General features: G+C 37.4%; 1 protein-coding gene across 8 annotated transcripts in view; it reads left to right on the top strand.

Moving 5' to 3' along the window:
* The window catches only part of SH3RF1 (SH3 domain containing ring finger 1), a 90525-nt gene extending 74299 nt beyond the window's left edge, over positions 1 to 16226 (top strand). For 2 of the 8 annotated variants that reach the window (XM_083833576.1, XM_083833583.1), the window contains 3 exons: positions 399 to 733; positions 7083 to 11965; positions 14693 to 16226. In XM_083833576.1, the coding sequence (XP_083689702.1) occupies positions 399 to 733; positions 7083 to 7251 (504 nt within the window). In that variant the 3' untranslated portion in view covers positions 7252 to 11965; positions 14693 to 16226. The remainder of the gene's footprint in view (positions 1 to 398; positions 734 to 7082; positions 11966 to 14692) is intronic. The other 6 variants (XM_083833580.1, XM_083833579.1, XM_083833577.1 and 3 more) reach the window with 6 other exon arrangements.
* Positions 16227 to 19588: the final 3362 nt, after the last annotated feature.

Here is a 19588-nt window from a genome sequence, read left to right on the forward strand (position 1 = left end):
GATTCTTTATTCCTTCCTAGAAACTTCCTTGTTAACTAAATGTTTACTTCTTAGAATCCCTTTGTGGGAATCTAACTCCTCACTCCTTTTTCTAGACAACCTTTTGGGCCAGTGCCATTGGCTTTTTAAAGTAGGCCTTAACTTACCTTAACTAAGCAAAAGGGCTTAGCATATTTATGGTCTAAACGAGTTACTGTTTTTCTCTTTAGAATTTTAATAATTGTCTTTCTCTTTTATAATTTTCATAATTAACTCTTGTAATAATTTGTACAATATCAAGCATTTCCTCATAATTTACTTGAGTCGTCTCTGATCAAGGTGACATCTGTAAGAAGGAAGTGTTCAACTCTTTGTGGAATGCCTTCATTCTAAAATGAAGCACTGCTTTTGGTTCACAGAAAGAAAAAAAGGGGTTGCTGAAGCTGCTTTCTGGAGCATCCACCAAACGCAAGCCCCGCTTGTCACCTCCAGCATCACCAACTCTGGAGGTTGAGCAAGCAGCTGCAGAGTTAGCCCTGCAAGGTGCAGTTGGGCCAGAGCTTCCGGCAGCAGGTTGTCACGGCAAAGCTGGATCCTGTCCCACCGACTGCGAGGTCTCTGGGCTGGCGCAGGAGACGCAGCATCGGAAGACAAGTTCCCTGGATTCCGCTATTCCGATAGCGCCACCGCCTCGGCAGCCGTGCTCGTCCCTGGGTCCGGTCCTGAATGAGTCCAGGCCTCTTGTCTGTGAAAGGTAAATTATCCCTGTCGTGAAACTTAGGCAAAGCAAGGAAAAAACTGCACATGGATATTTGCTGTGTATTAGAACTGCTAGTAGTTCTTCAAAATGCTGAGGTTTTGTAGAAAAAATAAAATTTGCTCTTTTAACATTGCTTTATATACTTACCAGCCAACTCTAATGTTTGTTTGTTTTCTTTCTGTGTTACTTTAAAGTTTTGGCATAAAAAGACACTCAAACACAGTGATCTAGACCTGGTATGAGAACTGAGGTAGATAAAACAGAACACTTTATAATCTTGCATATGTGAATATCAGGTTAGTCTTCAGGATTATTAGCAGTACATAATTGCCAACCCAAATGTATGTTGAATAAGGCACTTATCTATGCTTAGGCTTACTATGTAATTTCTTAAACTGTTGCAGAGATGGCTTTACTGTATGAAGGCCCTGTTACTGTGCATTCCACACAGGAATCTGTAGGGCAACCTCTGAATCCTGGCAAGTAAGCCTAAAAAGCGCACAGTTGTTGGGTCTCTGAAGCTGACAGGCAGTTGCTTTAAAGTTCTGTCCCTTTTATTTTGTGTCCACCTATTATTTTCAAATTTAGAGTTCCTCAGTAGGCTGCACAGGCTGTGAAGGAAGTGGCAGTTTTCTAACTTCTGTCTCTTTTTATTACCCTTGGTAGTAGACAAGCAATATGAAGAATGTCATAGGATTTCTTTTGCAGTAGCTACAGGATTGTGTGGCGTACAGAAAAAAATAGGGTTGCAGTATAACAGTTCTAAGACTAAATTGATTCATGCTGACTACTGTAGACTTTGTTCTGATACTATTAACTCATGGTGTGTGGGCATACCATTGTACTTTCAGAGTCCCATTGATCTTAAGCTACATTTGTGTCTTAAGAGCCAGACAGTATGTAAGTTTCTACTTCGTCTTTTATTTGACTTCTGTCATACCTTTAGCGTTTTTTTTAAAGGTTATTACTGTTTCTATGCAATTTTCTTGCAGGAAATATTTTATTTCATATTAAGTTTCTGAAGTAGATTACATTCATAGATAGAACGTAAAAACTGAAGGGCTTTGCTTTAAAACTAACAATTTATTTTCACATTATCACGAATCTATTTGGCACAATAGTATATTTTAATGCTTTGAATGTGACAACAATATCAAATTCATCCTGGTATGACCAGTGGATATTAACATAAAGCTATTTGCATCCTCACAAAATGTGGATTTTTCACTTCCATGATGGAGTTTTCTTGTTACTACTTATTTCAAATGATGCTGTATACTTTTATTGATATAATAATAATATACACTCAAACATTCCTTTTAGTATAAATCTGTGTCCTTAATGTTTATTTAAGTGATAATTGCTACCACAAAATAATTCTCCCTGATAGTCATGTAGAGTCATTATACTTTTGTCAGCACATTTAAATAGAATTTCATCTGGGTTCTCTTTGTCCTTTTCAGGGCAGTATTAATACTTTTCTTGCTGATATGCTCTTGTTAAGTTTGTTTCTTTAGGCTGAATTGCTTCAAATCTGTTGCTTAATAATATGTACAACTCACCTTGTACTCAAGGTCTTCAGAGTAACTTAGAAGCATCAGTCAATCCTACTAGTTCTCAGAAGGGGTGTGTGGGGAACCGACTGATAGCACAATAGTATCTTCAGTGAAAATTTGGAGTTGAGGAGGAAAATAAGTTTAGCAAAAAGCAAAAGAACAGAGAAATCTCCTGCTAAAATTGTTCTGCTCTTACGTATCAATATTGCCATCACAGGCTACAGTCTGCTTGGAAAAAAGCAATGGTACTCTTTCTATTCTGACTCTAGCTTTGGACTATAATTATTAGTGTTTAAGATTTATTTTCAAATCTGACTAGAGGATTTAGGAGTCAGGTTCTGCTGATATTCTGGGTGAATTGGCAGAAAAAGTGTCTGAATCAACTCTGAAAAGCACTTGAAAATATTCCTGTTTAACACTGAGTTTTCTCTGGAGTCCTGGCTTCCTTTAAAGACACAGGAGTACATTCTCATTGTAATCCCACTGTTTCTCCATTCACTAGAATTGCAGGTTCTCTTAGAGTATCTTTAATGTATGTTCTACAGAAGAGAGGAAGTAAAAAAAGTGAACCATTAAAGAGATTTGTTTCCAGTTATACAGAATAAATGGATTAGCATATTTGATAGCGCACAGGTTCTTTGTGGTATGGATTTGCACATAAATACCGTGATACCTGTAGCCATTTCTCTGAAGGAAGAGAAGATGATGGCATTCCCTTCCATCTTAATATTGCAGGTCTCCTCTGTAGCAAACCAGTAGTTTACTTGCCACTACTGTACTCTTCTCCTTTGAGCTAGGTTGACTGCCCAATGGTGTCCATGCTCTTTCATATGTTCATTGTATAGGATAAGGAGAAACGTTAAACAAATTTCAGCCAAGCCTCGCTTCCAGTTTAGAGCAGTTTGGAGAATTGTTTTCTCCTCACAAAGGGTGTTAGATCACCTGCGACTTTGCAATGGTGTTCAGTCATTCTTCTGGTCCCCCAGCCAAGCTGCAAGTTGTCTTACAGTGGTACCAAATCTTTTTCAAGACTTTTCTCTTTTAGAAGGAAGCATTGATTAAATAGCCTTAGGTTTTACAGTAAATATATAGCACTGTAATAATAAACTTTTCAGCACTCCACAAGGGGGTTAAAGACCTGAAGTCGAACCTAAACGCACATCACTGTGTAACCTAAACTATAAAACAAGTCCTTCATCCAGTTATAGTGAAAGATAGCAGAAATTTTGTTCTGCCAGTAAAGTGGCTCCAAGCCATTTAATTCCACCCAGAATGATTGGTGTAATATCTGCTTCCAGTGAGCAGGCTCGTGGCTTTAGAGGGCAACAGGTTTTATCAGGTCTGGCAGCATGTGACTCTGTTCAGAACCATTCCCCCCTAGAAGGGAGTTGATCAGTGCATCAAGGCACCTGCTCAGTAGATGCAAAAGCTGCACAACAGCAGTATATAGGTGAGGTGAAAAGTAAAAATTCAAAAAACAAACAAAAAAAAAACCTGAAAAGTTTAATATAAACTTTAGTGTAATAACAGTAATTCCAACTTCCTGTTGTCTGCTTTCCTCAGCTAAATTTTTTTTTGCATATGTGAAAGTATCCTCTAGGTGACTGGACCAATGATTCATTGAACAAAATAGGAAAAACACAAGTAAAACAGCCTAAAAATAACTGCAAATAGCTTGGAAGAAGATCAGTATTTAGTGAAATTGAAGCGATGAAGGAAGAGAGACACGTGAAAGATGTAATCCTTTTCATGTTATTGAAGTGTGTCAGAAATGCCAATATTACCAATGAAAAGTAGAATGGAGAAATGTGAAGATAGGTCACCTTCACCCCCCTAAAAAAAAAAAATCACAAATACGAAGTGCAAGAGCACTGTGGGATACAGCCAGACACATTAGGAATATCAGGAAAGAACTCATGGCAAACATAGTGGTTGCTTCTGGGAAGCTGTTGCAAGTTCATTTTTATAATATTTGATCACTAACTTATTAGAAAGAATAATATTTTGAAACATAATTTAAAAAATACTGTAAAACAGTCAAAGCAAATAGAAAGAAAACACATACTGTGCATCTAAATATACTGGGCAGATGGGGGATTGTTGTAACTGAAATAAAGTTGTAGTTTATAAGTCACTAATGAATATACTGTGCACATTAAAAGTATTCATAGATTACGTGACCAAAAGGATCTGCAAATTTGACCTTCAGACACTGAAAATGTTTGCAAATACTGAATAGGGAGATAAACAAGGAAGTGTTTTGGAGATTCAGACGTGGGAATGAAAAAGTTTTTCCAAAACATAACCCACACTTAGTAAATGTGGTTGTTTTTTTCCAGGAACATGGCAATGAATTTTTGAGCTGAAGCATAAGCTCTTTATTCTGCATAACATTGGTAATTTTGACAGTCTGTTGTAAATGATGAAATAGGTAATAGAAGAATAATTTTTGTTCCATAGTTGATAGAAGGTGATCTGAATGGACAGCTGTATGAATTTATGATGAGTCTGGATGGGATCACCTCTGTTTGGGCAAACAGAATTTGTAAAATATGACATGAAATTTGCTGGTTTGCCATAATAAGAAGAGATGGTGTGATTTTAAAGGCACAAACTCTTGTAGGTTTCTTGCTGATTAAGCATTGCAGAAGATAGTAAAACAGCACTTAAATGCCAGGAGTGTTGTGCTTTGTATTAGACATAACATTAAAAGATGAATATCAAAATATTTGGAAAGCTAATGAGAGGTACTAAGTTACTGCAGGGGTGTGAGTGTTCAAATCTGTATGGAAAGCTTTGGATTTCTGTGCAAGTTGGTGATGGGCTAGGGAGGGCAAAGAGAAGATGGGTATTTGCTAAGTTGTTGGTTTTAACACTTAGGAAGGAACCAGCAGCAGAAGCTAGGAAAGGAATAGACTAGTCTATTAATTCAGGAGAATGCAGAGGTAACTTATGGACAGCATTAGAAACTGAAACGAGGGTATTTCAAGTGGAACAAATATTTACAGCGCACAATTTGAAAGAATGGAAGGTAAGTAATACAGGTATTCTTTCTTAACACTCATTTTTAATGGGCTTTCTTTTAGATAAATATAGTGTGTGTTCTGTAGTGTGATGGTTAATTTTGAGCCCCCAAAGCAACCATTTATTGCAATAGTAGAAGTTCATCATAGCTTTATTGCAGTCCTTTATCTTTTACTATCTTGTCCTGTCTGAGTAGAGGCTGTTGTTTATGTCAAGTAGTATACATTCTTAAGAGAACTTATGGTCTATTAAAAATGTTTGCTTCTTATGTCTTAAGGCAGCATTGAAACCCAAGCTGCCCATGGCAGAAGTTAGTGCAGGGGTTTGCCAGGCTATCTAGGCTGGACAAGTAACGTTCTGAAGCTGTACATTTGATAATCTCATAATTTGGCTTGGTAGCTTCTATGAAGCATGAATCTAATAATTTCAGTGCTCTAAAATCTGGGGATTTTGATAATTAAAATAAAGTCATAGTTTATAAGTCACAAAATGTGATGACTGATTAAGTCCTAATATAATTTGCTATACGTACATTTCCCAAAAGACTTTAACTCTTTACACCACGCTGCTACTCTTTTTCTGAATATTTCTAACAGCGTGGACAGACTTTATTTTTGTTTTATTTGTTCTTAGGCAGAATGCACTACTATAACACATCTTTTTCTGTATCAGCATTACAGAATTAACTTATATTGTTATGGGTACATTGAGCTATAGTTGGTATTTCATCCTTTACTAAAAGTATCCTGTTATATTCTTCATGAGTGAAATCAGATTTTATCCAACACATCTAGCACTGCACTGAAGGCTCTTAACCTTAAAAGTTTTTGAATTCTACAGTGAGCCATGGATTCTATTTGATTTCAACATGCTGACATTACTGGCTGTGTAGCTAGAAACTCAATTATAATAATTATCAGAAAACTTTCGAGAAGTTGACACAATTGTCTGCAGAGCTATAACATTTAAATTTTAGGTTGATGTGAACTCAAGCTGTGATATTAGATTGAGTGGTGTTATACATGTTTGAAAATAGGTATAGAAGAGTGTTTGTAGCCTGTATTTAATGTGTAGTGGAAGTCATATTCGAAAAATGATTTTACTGTGAAAAATTGGAAAAACATACTTTTTTCTTATTGGTCAGATGCTAAAGAAAATTGTTGGGCTGAACACTTTTTAAAATGTTGTTTTAATATAGTAGTACACGAATTGTGTAACTGTGTCTAATTAAGATGGCATGCGTTCTTTTCCTGAAAAGCTTCTAAGATAAACACAAATAATTAAAAACAAATGCAAATTAATGTGTTTTGTTAGTTGCATCTTTTTATACTATGCCTTTCCTTAGAACATTCCCTGGGATAACATCATATTAAACATATAGTCATAAGATTATGCCCAATTACTGCTGTGAATGCTTTGATATTGTTGAGTCATGCTAGCTGGAAGAGCCTGCAAATTTATGTCCAAAAATGTGTTTATGGGTTTTCTCCTGTTATTTGACCTTTTAGTGCATTTTTACAGGGATCTTGGTTAAAAAATTGTGGTAAGAGATGCTTACGTTTGACTTAAATTCATTATGTTGCTATTATTATTTTCTGTTCAAGATATACTTAACTTTTAAGTTGCTGTGTTCTACTCAACAAACGGTTCTAGGCAGTTTCCTGTTTTGATAAGTTTTAACATGCACAAGAATATTTTTAAAAGCATTAGGTTTTAAAAAGAACCTGAACTAAAGTGGGATTTTTTTTTCTCTAATTATACAGGTATAGAGTTGTGGTGTCATATCCTCCTCAGAGTGAAGCAGAACTTGAACTTAAGGAAGGTGACATTGTTTTTGTACACAAAAAACGTGAGGATGGCTGGTTCAAAGGCACTCTGCAACGAAATGGAAAAACTGGCCTTTTCCCTGGCAGCTTTGTAGAGAACATTTGAGAAGATTCATTCCAAGATCATACCATACTGCAAAGTAGCACAAGTATTTTAACAGGAAAAGCACAGTCATGAAATATTTTCAAATGACTGTAATGTAAACAAAAATATTACATATTTTTACAGTGTCTATAGCACAATTACACCAGCGAACAAAGAAGATGAAGGCATCTGCTGGTTTTATCACTTCGGATTCTTAAGTGTGATGTGTGCCTTGTACTGTCTGATTTATTATATAGAGGAACTTTTTTCCCCCAAGTATGTTACATAAATGAACATTTGTTTACAAGGCTGTAACTAATTTATTCTTGTTTTTTTTTAAACTTGAATTTTGTGTAATAGCTGAAATTCTTGTGACTATGATTTTAACAAATTATTAATTTATGAAAGAATAACTAAGGGGAAGCTGGATTCTCTCCTTATGAACAAGCAATTATATCTGATAAAGAGCCTCCCATTTATCCTCTGGACATTTTTCCCCTGCTGTGTCTGACGGTGGAGTAAGTCTCTGTTTTACGAGTTAATGTTGAGTGGTGGTGATGTGGCGTCAAATAGAATTTGCCAGGTGGGGAAAAAATGTGTATTTAGTTCTTTGGATGGAGGAAAAAAAAGTCAGTGGTGTTCCTGAGTCTAGTTCTACTCCTTCATAAATCACCCAAGCAATGTTTCCAGGAGGCAAAGATGTATGCGAACAACTGATTAAAATTCAACAATCTCAAGGTTAGAATCATCTCAAGGTTAGGAAGGAAGAAATTTAGAAGTGTCAGTAAGAAATTCCCTATACCTTCTGTTTATGTAATAACTGGGCTATTTGAACAAAGCTTAGCTTTGTATAATTTGGCCAGTCCTTTGAGCATTTAGCGCTCAGGATCCAGCAAAATTGGAAGGAATGTTAAAGCCCAACACTTAGAACAATGATAACTTGAAAACACCTGTTTGAAAAGACTGAATACAAAAATAAATTTATAAGTTGTACTTAATGTCTAAAAATGCCTAAGAAGTGTAATTTGCTGTTTTCTTCTCAAACTGATCTGCATGGCCAAGAGATGTTTAAACATGTCTGAGCAATAGTGGTGGTAAGTGATGCACTTGTGTTAAAGTAAAAGGCTGTATGAAACACTGTGAAAACTTTACTAACTTCTTAACCATTGCTACTTCGGTATGTTCTGACCTTTTCTTTGTCTTGCATGTTACTCAATTCTTGCAGTAATATAGCTGTGCATGATTTGCATTTTCCATCCCAATTACCTGTTGCTGGGTTATTTTGCTCTGAAAGTTTCCCAAAAGCCACTTGACCAAAACTAGTGAGCAACTCACCTTCAACTAGAGGAGGTGTCCAGTGTTTGAATCATTAATAAAATATTTTAATGTCCTTGCAGCTGATGGATATAAAGAACGCAGCCTGCAAGAAAAGCGTTGTTAGTCTTTCAGGGTTTTGTTAAAGATTTGACACTGGTGAACACACACGCTACTCAGCTGAACTTGCTTTTTTTATTTTATTGTTTGATTGTGAGTCACAAGTTCAGTTGTGACTTTTTGCAAGACACTGAGCACCATCGTCTCCAGTTAAATCTGATGTAATTTGGCTGTTACTCAGCACTTTACAAAGGGAAGCCAGTAGTGTGATTCAGTGTCACACAGTATACAGAATAGTGATGTGTTAAATCCTTATCATTTTATTTTTTGAAGTTACACATTGAAAAATATCATATTAGCGACAAGGATTCCTTGCCATATCAGGTAGTTATCATGATGGTCTTAAAAATAAGAAAAAGTATATCTATAAGTATATGTAGTTGGACACGACATCATTCCCAAATTAACCTTCTCTCTGAAACACTGTATAATTCAGTTTTTGTGTTTTTAAATATTTTAAATAGTTTACTTGAATATTCATGTAATATATAAAGGTTTTGTGAAATGAATTTTTAGTTAGAAAGAAGCTGATATCAGCTTTTGTCAGCATAAATTGGCACTAGTGTGTCATAATATTCTTATTTTGGAAAATTTATTGCATTTTATATTAAAGACTACTAAAGGTTAATTTTTTCTATCTCTACTCTCCATATTTTAAACAAAGTGACTAGGGTACCTCTATTAATAGAATTTCACAGTGTAAAGTCAGTTAAAAATCAGCTGTTAAATCCAGTGGTTCTGTTAGACGGAATACATTTTAAATTTTTTTCATATTAAATGTTTGTAAAAAGGGCTTATTACATAGCAGTGCAACAATGACAAAAATGCAGTTTATCATTCCTTTTTTGGTGATCTTTTAGGGGTTATTTTTTGGTTTTGGCTTGGGATTAATTCAGTGTAGAAACAGACAAACCCTGTGCATTTGCTTTGTGTAATTCCATAAAAATTTTGTAAGATATTTTATATCTATGTTTGAAGTCCAGTGAATGTTAAGTGTTTGATTTACTATGTTAAACTTCCAATCCTAATAAATATTTTCTTAGCAAACAGCTAAATCAAAATGTGTATGCAAACATTAAAGTACTTGTAAAACAAACAAACAAAAAAACAAAAAACAGAAATTAATTTCAGAATTTATAGGAGGATATTTCTGCTGATGGAGAAAGTCTTCAGATTCTATAATGTTGGAAGTTTGGAATGGTGAATATTATGCAAAAACTGTAGAAAGAACTGATGGATCTGGCTGATCTTTTCCCTTTGCTTATTTCTGCAAGCAACTTCAGAACACGTAGGTAACTTCCATCTCAATCTGATCATGACTGACTAGTTTGCTCTAGGTCTTCTTATATCAGGCACACAGGAGTTAAAAAGTGCTTTCCCTAGAGGAAGTATCTTGTGTAATAGATCTGCTGTGTGTGTACTGAGAGAGTTCCCAGCCCTGAGGTTTGAGCATCTACCGAGGTAGAGGTGTTGGGTGGCGAGAGACTCCTTTGCCTTGAAGAAGTTTGCTGTGTGCACCAGACAGACAGTAATGCCTAAGTAGGAGACCTCGATTTGGATGTGTTCACTCATCTACTATATACGTGTGGCTGATGGAAAAATCGTAGAAAGTTATTCCTGATAGTATTTGCAAAAATGTTTAGATGTTCTAAATGTTGCAGCTACTATGGTAGGTTTCTTGTTAGTTAAGACTGACTTGGTCCTACATCCTGCTAGCAGTGGATGATGCAGCTTCAAGCCCTCTCTGTAAAGAAGGGATATTTAGTCTAAGTTTCCTTAATTTAAAAAATACGTTTAACAATAAAAAAGCAACATGAGTGGTAGAAATGCAGAGTGGAAATTATTGAAAAAGAGCTTTATTTTTCTTTTCAGAATTGTGATCAGACATCAGTGTATCCGTAGGAGAAAAGTACACACAAATGTCGTGGTAAGAAATAAAACTATTTCTTTGGATTGGAGGGGTTTGTGTGTGTGTGTGTGTGTATTTTCCTGTATTGTAATTATTGAATAATTCTAATACATGTTTAGCGTTTGGATTGCCAAAGGTGCCTGAAATCCTGTTCACCCTCACTTCATTACCTCTGCCTTACAGCAGTGGTGCCAATTATGACAGTTTTGCATAGGCTTAAAAACATGGGTTCTGAGCATTCTGTTTCTTTTTCATAGGGCTGGCAAAATGTTTCAGCTGGATTGCTCTTTTCCAGTAGCTTTAAGCAAATATGTTTAAAGGTGCGTATTGACTTTAATGAAGCACAAGAATCCATTTGTCTATTTAAAAAGCTATTTGTCTGGCATTAATAAAACTCCAACAGCATAGGCTCATATATTTGCACAATAAATAGTGATGTCCCTGGTTTGTAGGGTATCCTGGGTATTGTAGGACATACCAATGCACCCATCTTCTTTAGATTCTTACCATGAATCTGCAGTAAGTATACTTCTCAAGTCATTGTCAAGTGCTCTTTTCCTGCACTGTGGTAAATAGTTAATGGTAAATCCTACAGCAGATCTGAAGCTTGGCTTGACCAAAACCAGTGTTATTGTTCATTTGAATGATTTAATTATTAATCAGCTGGTGTACTCAAAATACCTGTATATAGAAAAATAAGGGCTGAGAATGGTGATGGTTGAAGGTGAGGACCCAGACATTAAAGGTGAGGAAAGAGTGGGAAAGAGAAAAGGAGCTGGAAGACCTGGATGTGGGACATGGATCTTACCCAACTTATTTGTGATATATTATCAGAGTCCAGCTCTATGAAAGGACCTAAGGGAAACTTGAATGTCTAAGACTGAAAATGCAGCCCTCAATCTCTTAAGTAGTCTCTTGAGCTTGTGTTTGCCTGTGTCTACAGAACAACAACTGTTCTGGTTGGCCTGAGCTGCATAGTTGTTCTCATGTCAAAACACGTTTGAAATCCAAAACAAGACGTCTGTATTCATGAATTACCTGAAAGGCACCTGATGGGTGTGCTTGGAGAATATATATCACACTGAGTACTGATTTAAAAGAAAACAAACAAACAAAAACCACAACAGGAGTTACAGGTTGCCATTAATAAACAGTGGTAGTGTCTATTTTCAACATAATCTATGTAGTATACTGATATTTGTGGGCTGTCTTGGGAAATGGTACAGATGCAAGGCAGTCTTTTTCACAGTGTTATCCAAATTCCTCTTACTTTCTAGGAGACAAACTTGTTGAGGTCCTTGAAGTTAGCAGCTGCTCTTGAAATCCTGAGGTCTCATCTTTCTGAGCCTCAGTTTCCTCATTTGCCAAACTGACAGCTCCTGTTCTTGTGAGGTATGTGATGTTAAGCCCATTCTGAATGTAAATGCTCACTAGTTTTAGTGTACTTGCAGATAAGTTCTGATGGATGATTACACATGCCTCCAAATACAATCAACAGCTGGAACATCTAAATCCTTCTCCTAGAGAAGTCTCCTGCAGACTGATTTCGGTGGGTGAGAGACTTAGCTGATCCACTGAGCAGTTGAAGAGCAATTTGGTCAGAATCAGCCTGATACAAGGAACAAAACAAAAATGAATTCACTGTATCCAATCTGCAATATGCAAAAGCTATTCAAAATGTAACATAATGAGCATTTCATGCATGCCTATCAAATCATGGCAGTTACACTGAATATAATGTTAGTAGATGTCAGAAATTACTATTTATCTGTTCCTTCTACTGTTCTCTTTCCTGCCAGCTGTATTATTTTTCTCAAAATAGAAGTGGCAAAATCATTCCTTAACTTCTCTGTTGTTCCTACTCAGTGGATTAAAGACAATTTAAACACAGTAACGTTAGCCCCAGATTTCAACTATACATAGTTATAACTAGCTTGTAAAAAATCCCTCTTAGCACATTCAAATGAATAGTACTTAGCTGTTCTCTGCAACCAACCTAAGTCCCTATATTATGGTCCTGTTTACGTGGCATGCAGAACCCAAAGCCTTCTGATGTTTGCATCTAGTAGTTACTTAGATCAAAACCAATCCAGATGTGCCCAAACAGTAGCTACATTTTATTTTCAGAGTGGTGGGAACAGCCTGTGCAGGAGAGTAAAGAGTGGAAATTTGGCAAGCACAGAACAAAAAAAAATACTGTATTACAAAGGCAGAAAGAAAAATGTCAGGATTTTAAAATATCTGTGCAGGTGTTTTCTATCCCTGCTGTCTTAGATGGAACCCCATTCCACAAAACAAATGGACTTTGATCCCCCCCAGCTTCCATCCTGCCACACACACACACTTTCTAGAAAGGAAGGCAATATAAGTCTTTAAAAGATCCAAATTCTTTGGCATTAGAACACATGGTTGGACTCTCAATTACTGCAAATCAGTGCTGCTTCATTGATTTCATTAAACTTTGTTGGCATACACTGAATATGCCCCCTACTGTTAAATAGTGAAAGAAAATATCTTCTCTGGAGAAGGAATATATCTGAAAAACTGAACTTGTTCATTTTCATACTTGGAAAATACAGAGGTTTAAGGGCTGTGTTATCTTTTTCTCAAAAGTGTTTATCCCGCTGGTATAGATAAGGCTCTAACTAGATCAAAGATGATGCTGTTTAGCAGCACTGTAATGCATGGGAGACTTGGTCACTTTTCAATCAAACCTATAAATTTTCAGATCTATAATTGCAGAGTAGTGTCTGGTTTGGAAACAGCTGCTAGCCCCAGAATCTTCTGTGGTTAGTTACTGCAGTATTTTCTCATGGTATATCTGTGGAGGCTTGGGAGAGAAGATGAGTCAGCAGCTGAATGTCTTTAAAGTGGTCATTGACTTTGTTTTCCATAACAAGGGACACGACCTAGGTCAAATTTCTTATTTCAGCTGGCTGAACTCTCAATAAGCTGAAGAATGCTAGCTCTTAAAAGTTTACAGTTTAAATAAGTTTTCCCTACTTTCTTTGCTAGGCAATCTCAATGTGTCTTTTGAATACATGCAGATCAGGAAAATTTGCTGTGTTTTTTCTCCATTATCAAAGGTTTGCTCTATGCTTCTCTCCAACTTCTAAGTTTATAGTTTACAAGTAACTATATTGTCCTACATATCACTGAAATACATTGCATTTAGTAATTTATGACATCTGTTATGCATTACAGCTTTTTTTACAAGGATGAAATTTAATAACTTTTTAAAATAAAACAATATTGGGCTATGTGAAGATCAGCCTTTTCAGGATGGGTAAGAACACATGCAAAGAGATAAATGTTCTAAAACTCAGTTTAAAAATATTTTTTATAAAGGGGTAATCGCCCTGCCTGTGCATTCAGTACCCTTGTACCACAGGCATATTCCTTAATACTGAAGTGCATATTTTTGCCAAAGGCTGCTAGGCATAACTCATAGGAAGCTGGAGTGCTTCAGTTGAGAATGTCTCTGGGAGACGGAGAGCAAGAATGAGATGATGTCTGATTTCTGTCAGGTGAACCAGAGACAGGTTCCTAACCAACTATCATTGGCCCAGTTGTGTGCGCCACTACCATATTGATTTTTGGAGGCCTGCTACAGGTTTGGTCAATAAGATGCTGGAAAGCACTTCTGATATGTACCTGTTTAGATGTAACATCTAAATTCCTCGATAAGGAAATCCATGTTAACTTGTTGTCAAATGCAAATAAGATTTGGCAATATCCACAACACAGGAGTGTTCTTGCAGTTTGATACCTCTCATTTGGTGTAGTATTAATGAACATAGAGAATATATGGAAGTGGCCCGCAAGAATCAAGCCCAACTCCTACATTTAGACTATCCAAGAAAATCTAAATACTAAAATATAAAACTGTCTGGGTAACATTTCTCAAGTGTTCCCCTGAGCACAGGATCAGCCCGGCTTTGACGATCGGTTTCTGAGAATGGGAAAGTTGCTGCAGTTCTCTTCGACTGATGACTTGCCAATCTTTACTGTGCCCCAGTGGGGAATGGGTGGGAGGAGAAAGAGCCCTGTAATTAGAGATTGGTGAAACATGGTCTGGTTTAACTACAATTTTTTCTTTTTTATGTTTTTGTCACTAAGCTGTCCCTTAGTAAAAGATGCCAGTACTCCTCTCCCACAGTAGGGCAGTGTGGTTCATTACTGGATCTGACCAAGTGTTTGGATGTCTGGGAGATGAGGACCGCAACAGAACTTCACTACTTCACTGAACTACTTCACTGAACCGCAACAGAACTTCACTGTCTGTGAGGCCTCTTCTTCCCAGCAGGGCCCCTGCGGTGACAGCTCCGTTGCCAGGTTGCGTGGGTGCAGGCGCAGTCTAGGCCGATGGCAAGACTTGGTGGTGGAGCTGCTCAACATCCTCGGACGGCTGAACCAAGCCGTGAAAGCTGTCTGCTCCTAGAGCAGTTTCATCTTTTCAGAGGTTGTGCTGGTGGAAAAAGATCAATCAATAGGTTGCGTCTGTCTTTGCAGTGTAATGTATTTATGTTGGCAAGCCTTTGTTGTGTGGGCTCAGCTGAAGCGTGTTACTGATGAACAGGGTGATGTGGGAATTTTTCCATCTGCTCTCTTACTGCTTTTGCTGATCTGTGTAACAGGTTTGGTTTTGACTGTGAAGTATCACACTCTCGTAGCTGACAGTAATAGAGCATACTCGCACAGCTGTGATTTAATTACACTACAGCCCCGTTTTCATTGAGTAATGGCTAAGTCCGCCAGTACAAGAGATATCTTCTGTCAAGTACAAGAGTTAGCTTAGAGAAAAACTAGCAAACCTGTGCTTTTGAGGTTTTTGGGCTTGAACGTCAGATAGTGCTGGCAGAGGCTGTAACTCTTCTTTGTTGTCCGTGTGCGAGTCTGAAGATCTGTCCGCATATATCTGTGTATTTTCTCTTCGAAAATCTTGTGAAAAGCAGCATTTTTTAGGAAGAAGTTGAAAATTTAAGTAGTTTCTTCAAGGGCAAATACCAGATTCCGGTCAACTTCTGGTTGATGTTTTTTTCTTAAAAGCTGCCAGTTTGTCAGGCATTTGAAATGACATAAATAGAAAGTATTGACAAATTCATAATAGCTTATAGCTGTACTATGCTATATTTTTGCTATATTCAGTAACACAATCAAATGCTTGGGGAGCAGAGATTGGATGCTGAATTTGTGATTCCAAGTATAAAAGAGGTCCCTAAGGCATGAATGTAATATCTTGCTTATAACTTCAAATTACTTTTTTATAGCTAGAACTAGTATGTCTAGTGGCTAATTATAACGTAGCCTGATGTTATGCCCAACCACCTCTTTCTCTGCTTTCTCGCATTTAACCTCCTAGGCCTTCATTTCAGAAAGGATTAAGTGCTTTGGAGTCTCATTAAACAAAAAAGCAAACAAAAAAATGTTAAACACTTTACAGAACAGGAATGGATTTAAGCATGGTCTTGATAGTTAAATGTGTGATGAGGTGTTTTACTGAATAAGTTTTTCTCTGTCTGGACCATCCCAGAAATAAAGTGGTGTGAAGCATCTGGTTCTAGGAAAACGAATGCAATGTTACGTACGAATAGAAGTTATTTATACGTTTCTAAACCAGCAAAAATAAATCCAATTGACATTTCAATCCTAAAATTGATTTCTTGGGTGCTTTAATGTTTAGATATGAGGGGAAAGTACAGCACTTCGGAGATCTCGGGAAATGTTTTCTATTTTCCACTTTGAGATTTAATGGTCATGGTTGACTGAATTGGCCCAGAATACTCCTTCCCTTCCTCTCATGTTATGCATTAGTCACCATGGCTGTCTTTGGTGTAATCCTTTGGTGTAGGCACTAAAGCTACACTGACTTCAGTGGGAGTTTCAGGTGCTTGTGAGTTTTGCTGAATCAGGGACTTAAATTATGCCTCAGACCGTGCTTAAGCAAATAATCCCAGACACTTTCACCAATTGGGTATTTAAAACAGTCTGCTGACACGCACGTTGAGAGCAGTGCGTGTCTTCACTGAAAGAAAGTTCAGAGCAAAGGCCTTCAGTTGCTGTAATTGGGCAGCACAACACAGGGATCGAGGCTTGTTCCAAGAAATCCTGGCAATGCTGACAATAATTTCAATCTGTTCATGCATGTCCAACGTTAGTCATGTGGAGTCTCCTGTCACTAGTGCTGGAAAACTGCTGAAGCCTGTGATGAGAAATTTAGAGATGTAGAGTTAGAAATTAAGAGGGCAAATGCTTTCTTTTGGAGGAAAAGAAATGAAGTGCTAGGTGTAAGCTAGGCATTGTATCACACATCTGTAATGTAGGTACACGGGTTTGGTGTTGGTGGCAGGAAGAGGACACCTGTTGTACCTGGGAGAGCTACTTACCGAAATTGTGGAGGAAAAGTAAGTTGAACGTTATCTGTGCCGATAACTTGGACAATGAACATGCAAAAGTGGGAAGTGGGAGAGAGAGGCCTTTTACTAAAACAGATGTGGGAAGCTCCTTAATTTCAGGGTAATCAAAATCTGGTTTATTTCATTGAAGCTTTTATCGTCTGGGTTTTAGGAATAATTCTTGGCTTGCCACGTTAAATACGTCCAAAGGGCTGGAAGGTGTGACACTGTGCACTGTCTCCTTTCTTTGCACTTTTTAAAAAAAACTTTGGGAAAGGAAAGGGTGAGATAAATGACACCTTGCCTTATGAGCAAACTAGTTGGGGGCCACAGAGGGAGGAAGACTTCCAAAAGAACTGGAAGTGTATCAGCCAAGGGAGCGCTAATTCTGGGATAGGTACTGGTACCAATGCTACGTATTAGCTGCAGGAAGGGTTGGGAATAATCTGACAGTTACTGTAACTAGAAATTGAATGGCTGCACACCTTATTAACTAAAAGACTTACGCTTATACAGGATGTGCTAAAGGTGTGAAAATCAAGGTGAATATGTAGCCTCTGTCTGAAAAGAAAGAGCTGCCTTTCAAATGATGCTGTAAAAAGAAATGAGGACCTGTAGCATCGCAATGCATTGTTTTCCAAAGGAAGATACATGGATGAATGCTATACCATTAGTATTTGTATGGCTGTAGTTGTCTTAGTTCGACATTTATGTGTTAATGTGTGTGCTCTTCTGAAAGAACTGAATCATGCTGTAGCAGAATGAATGGATTTTATTACAGAAAGCGGGGCTATAGAATGGAGCTGATACAGGCTGATGATCTTTGCTTAACTTAGATACTGTTTATCTACTTGTTTATGATTTGCACAATTCATTTATATTATAAATTAAACTAGAAAATTCCTACTTATGAAACAATTATGTTCAGAGGCATGGGAGTTACAAACAGTAACGTTAAGTGAGCTTTAGTCAAATGGTAGAACTGGGCTTTGTGTATTGCATTTTTCAGCCACACGTGAGTATAATTCTTCTGAGTGTGGAAATGCTTGGAATGCAGACACCGTTAGGGACAATATTATCCTGTATGTTTTCTTACTATTTTGACAGAAAAATGAACTGGTAATTTACTTGCTGGGTTGATAAAATATGCAGAAACGGTTAACATTAGTGGCAGTTGTGATTGCTCAGCTGGTATAAAGATATTCAAATTTATGCTGCTTTCTGAGTTACCACAAGCAGAATACCTACCGTGCCCTGCTCTTTACAGCGTATCCATTCTATCATCACATGAATCTCTCTGCATGGCTGCCCCTCACACGGCAAGAGCTGTTCATTAGGAATGGCTGCCCAGCACTGGCTTGTCTCATTCACCTAAATTTGCTGGCACACACAGTGCACACTAATTCCACATACATGGGTTTTCTCATCCCTCGGGGAGCAGTCTGTCTTATCAGAAACAGAATGACCCTCCTGTCAGCATAACAGATTTATTAACTTACAAGAATCTTGTTTTGGAACCTCCTGCTGTGTTGTGAAGTTCCAGATGGCAAAACAGAAGAGCATGGCAGCATTTCTGTCTGCTTGCAAGCTCCACCCCACCCCGCCTCCCTCATTAACTGACTTGTTTCTGTCATAATTTCTGAGCGTCCAGGTACAGAAGTCTTAGAACAAAAGGCTTCCTTTTACATCAAATAGGGGTATTCACTGCCTTATTTATTTCCCTGCGTATATTTTTTTTCCTGAACTGCTTAACTAGATAGGCAGCCTAGATTGGTTACAGCTATGAAGGATGTCGCAACTGCATGTAGCATTACAGCCAAAATGGGTTATAAAACATTATGCAGAGTTCTGCTGCTAAAAATAGCTATGCATTGAGTTGAACAAAATGCAGAGAGGCTGGATAAGGTCAGCCTTGGTACAACATTACCCAGTTCTTACAACAGAGAATCTACCCACCTAGTCCACGTGTTATGCAGGAGACGTAGTCCTGCTGTGTACTGGATGAGGACATACTGTTTTTCCCTTCTCAGCCCATTTGGTTATCTGTTGTTCTCCTTCTCTTTACTCCCTGGGCTGTTGTCTGCAGGATCACAGCTTGTTCTTTTCTCTTGCATCAGTGTTATCAGGCAGTGTACCAGTATGTCATAAGTAGAATTGCTTAACGCTTATTTATCAGATAATTTATTCACATATATTTAACAGCTTTTAAATCTAAATATACATTACCACCACCACCCATTTTTTTTTAAGCACATGCTCCTTCCAGAAAATGGAAGTCTAGCAATGTTTAGTAAAAAGGATAAATCTGATTTGAAAAATTGTGGGAAATACTGAGCTACTATCAAACTTTTTTTAGTGCTTTTTTTTTTTTGATACTTCCCTAGCCTTCCCTAACCTATTTATGTTTCCCATGAAAAATTAATTGTTGTCTCCAAATGGGGCTTAAGGCCTGGATCTGTTAATTCATTTTTTTTTCAGGAGTAGTTCTCCTTCTACAGTAAGGCCTACAAGTGCTTCCCCAGGGGGGGAAAAAAAAAAAAAAAGACAAAAACTGTAGAATATGCAATATCTTTTCCAGGGGCTGTGTCCAGAGGGGAAGTTGATAACCGTTAGCCTCAAT

The sequence above is a fragment of the Anser anser genome (genome assembly GCF_964211835.1).
Source record: "Anser anser genome assembly, chromosome: 4".
Classification (NCBI taxonomy): domain Eukaryota; kingdom Metazoa; phylum Chordata; class Aves; order Anseriformes; family Anatidae; genus Anser; species Anser anser.